This window comes from Austrofundulus limnaeus, unplaced genomic scaffold, assembly GCF_001266775.1.
Source record: "Austrofundulus limnaeus strain Quisiro unplaced genomic scaffold, Austrofundulus_limnaeus-1.0 Scaffold4, whole genome shotgun sequence".
Lineage (NCBI taxonomy): Eukaryota > Metazoa > Chordata > Actinopteri > Cyprinodontiformes > Rivulidae > Austrofundulus > Austrofundulus limnaeus.
Genome location: NW_013952406.1, coordinates 6,115,686 through 6,118,157, shown reverse-complemented (window position 1 = coordinate 6,118,157; position 2,472 = coordinate 6,115,686). Strand labels below are relative to the sequence as shown.

At 42.6% G+C, this 2,472-nt stretch overlaps 1 protein-coding gene across 1 annotated transcript in view; it reads right to left on the bottom strand.

The window, feature by feature from the left end:
- Positions 1–2,472, bottom strand: part of metrnla (meteorin like, glial cell differentiation regulator a) — a 19,743-nt gene continuing 17,271 nt past the window's right edge. Inside the window, exons 4-5 of the mRNA XM_014025430.1 lie at positions 720–779; positions 1–575 (exon numbers count right to left, since the gene is read on the bottom strand). Coding sequence (XP_013880884.1) covers positions 262–575; positions 720–779 — 374 coding nt within the window. The 3' untranslated portion in view covers positions 1–261. The remainder of the gene's footprint in view (positions 576–719; positions 780–2,472) is intronic.

The window sequence follows — 2,472 nt, the reverse complement described above, 5'->3', positions numbered from 1 at the left end:
TACAATATTCATTCACATTTTATACACATAAAAAAAAACACAAAACAAAATGGGTTTTGCTACATTTTCAGCTTCGCAGTTCCTTGTGTTATGAAAAAAATCTGAACACCTTCCAGCTTTGAAACTGCTAGCATGCTGCTTGGCAACGTTCAGGAGCTGCACACGTGATTTCGGGCGAACGGCCGAAGAGGAAGCGAGGCTCTTTGTCAGTCCATCAYCTTCCCTCCGCCCGGCTCAACGTGGACGGGCTGCGTTCCTGTGTCAGTCCGTGTCCACATGGCAGGGGTTGGTCCCCCGCTGCTGCGCCTCGTGGTACAACCGCAGGAAGTCTTTGTAGCGAGGGGCACAGCCCATCCAGGCCTCGCCAAACCTCACCGTCCCGGTGAAGAGGAACTCCCCCTCTCCGGACTTCACCCGACACTGCAGGGGCATCTTGATGCTGCCCATCCAGCTGRGCACCCTCACACCTCCGGATGCAAAGACCTGGGTCTTCTGTCTGTAAAGGCGACTGATCTCCACGATGACAGACGAGTGCTCCTCCTCCTGGTCCACCTTCCTAATGCTGCCCCGTGCCGCTGGGAGGAAAAAAAAAAAAGACAAGATTTAAAGCCTATTTAGAGCCACAGTTCATGGAAACCAGAGCTGTGTTTTTATTGGGACTGTTTTTGCCACCATACCGCAGCAGGAAGCTTATAATTTATTACATGACTGCAACTTACCAAAGTCATTTGTGCAGACTGCTAGAAGAATCTCAGCATCACTGCAGGGCTGACAGGGTGCTAAAGAAATAAAGACACAAGGTAGATAAGTCAATCCAGTAGAGCTCTCCAAACAGAAACAAAAAAAAGAGCCTGATTTCTTTGGCACTTTTATTCATCGACTGTGATAAAAAACAGCGTTGACAGGCCTGCAGCTTTCCAGTTTGGAGCCTCAAACTTAAAGCAGCGACTTGGCCAATCAAAACATCTGTGTCGCACTATTTTCCATCCTGACAGATGACTATTTATTTTAAAATGACAAAGCAGCGTTCAGCAGCGAAAACCTAATAGGACTGCACATACCATCAATAGAACAAACAAACTGAATCATCTTAGATGTCAATYAATAAAAGCCTGCCTGAACATTGGAGACATTTCGTCAGTGTTCCCAACACAACAGGAACAAAATGATCCTGRGCGGCCAAAAGTGAAAAACGCTGAAGAGATTATTCAGAAAAAAGGAAAAAATAAGTCTTTAATCTCTCATTACAYAGGTCCAGGAACGGTCATGATCTCTTCGCTACAAGACAAATACTTTGGTTTAAAAAAAGAGAGCATTTAAATGCCCTCCAACAAGAATCCATGCCCCAGGCAGCAGTTCACCTTTGACTTGTGGCAGCAGAGAGGCAATCCACCTCCAGACTGCTTTACAGCAGGAGAAATGGCTCTAAATGTAGGCAGTGATTAGCTGACCCAGGTGGACCTGCAGCTGGCTGAATCAGAGTATCTTTATTAAATCTAGGACCGCTTCAGCTTTCATTAGTGTTAGAAGGGAGCTCAGGAGCAGGTGGGGAGAGGAGGAGTGGAACTTGAAGGAGGGGGTCTTAAAGTCATGAAGATCAGTCAAATAAAAATACAAAGTATGAAGCAAAGTGCTTCATTTCCATGGAGTAAGGACTCACATTTCAGAAATCCAGATCACATATCTGACAGACTGGAACTAGAGAAATTGCATTTCCTGCAAAAACGCAGTGTAAATGTTTACTGCTGAATAATTTAGCTGAAAGCCAATGAAGAAGTTGAAATATTTTTAAATGCTGAACTATTAATGCTCGTTGAAATTTGACAGCTGAGATTGAARCCAAAATAAACTGAATGATTGCTGATGAACTCTGTGAAAATCAAATGTTCAAGGGGCAGAATGGCTGAAAAACACAGAAATATGCAGACACAAAGTGAACCGAGTAGAAATATAGCTGAAAGGGGCAGAAAAAAAGGTGAAAAGAACACAATAAGAAATTAAAGTGGCAGAAGTAGAAGTTTTAGTTTGGTGGAAAAGTAGCACAAAAGGTCAGAATGATAACTAAAAAAGCTGAAACTAGCCTAAAAACAGCTAAAAATATATAGCTGCAATTAGCATAAAGAAACAGAAAGAGCATGTTTGCTAAATTAAGCATTAAGAAACTAAAATGATCGCAAAAAGAGTTTAGCTGAAAAAAATCTCAAATTACCTAGAAGTAGCTAAAAACACAGAAAACAGCTGAAATTAGAAGAAAGAAGTTAAAAGAAGCTTAACATAGCCAAAAGACATTGAAGAAGTTGTAATTAGGTGAAGGATACCAGAAAAGGTCAGAATGACAGCTAAAAGAGCAGCTGAACAGAAGCCGAAGGAAGCTGAAACCAGCAATGGTAAGTAGGGCTTAGGGCTGTGTATTGGCAAGAATTTGGCGATACGGTACATATCATGACAGAGGGGTCACGATACGATATATCC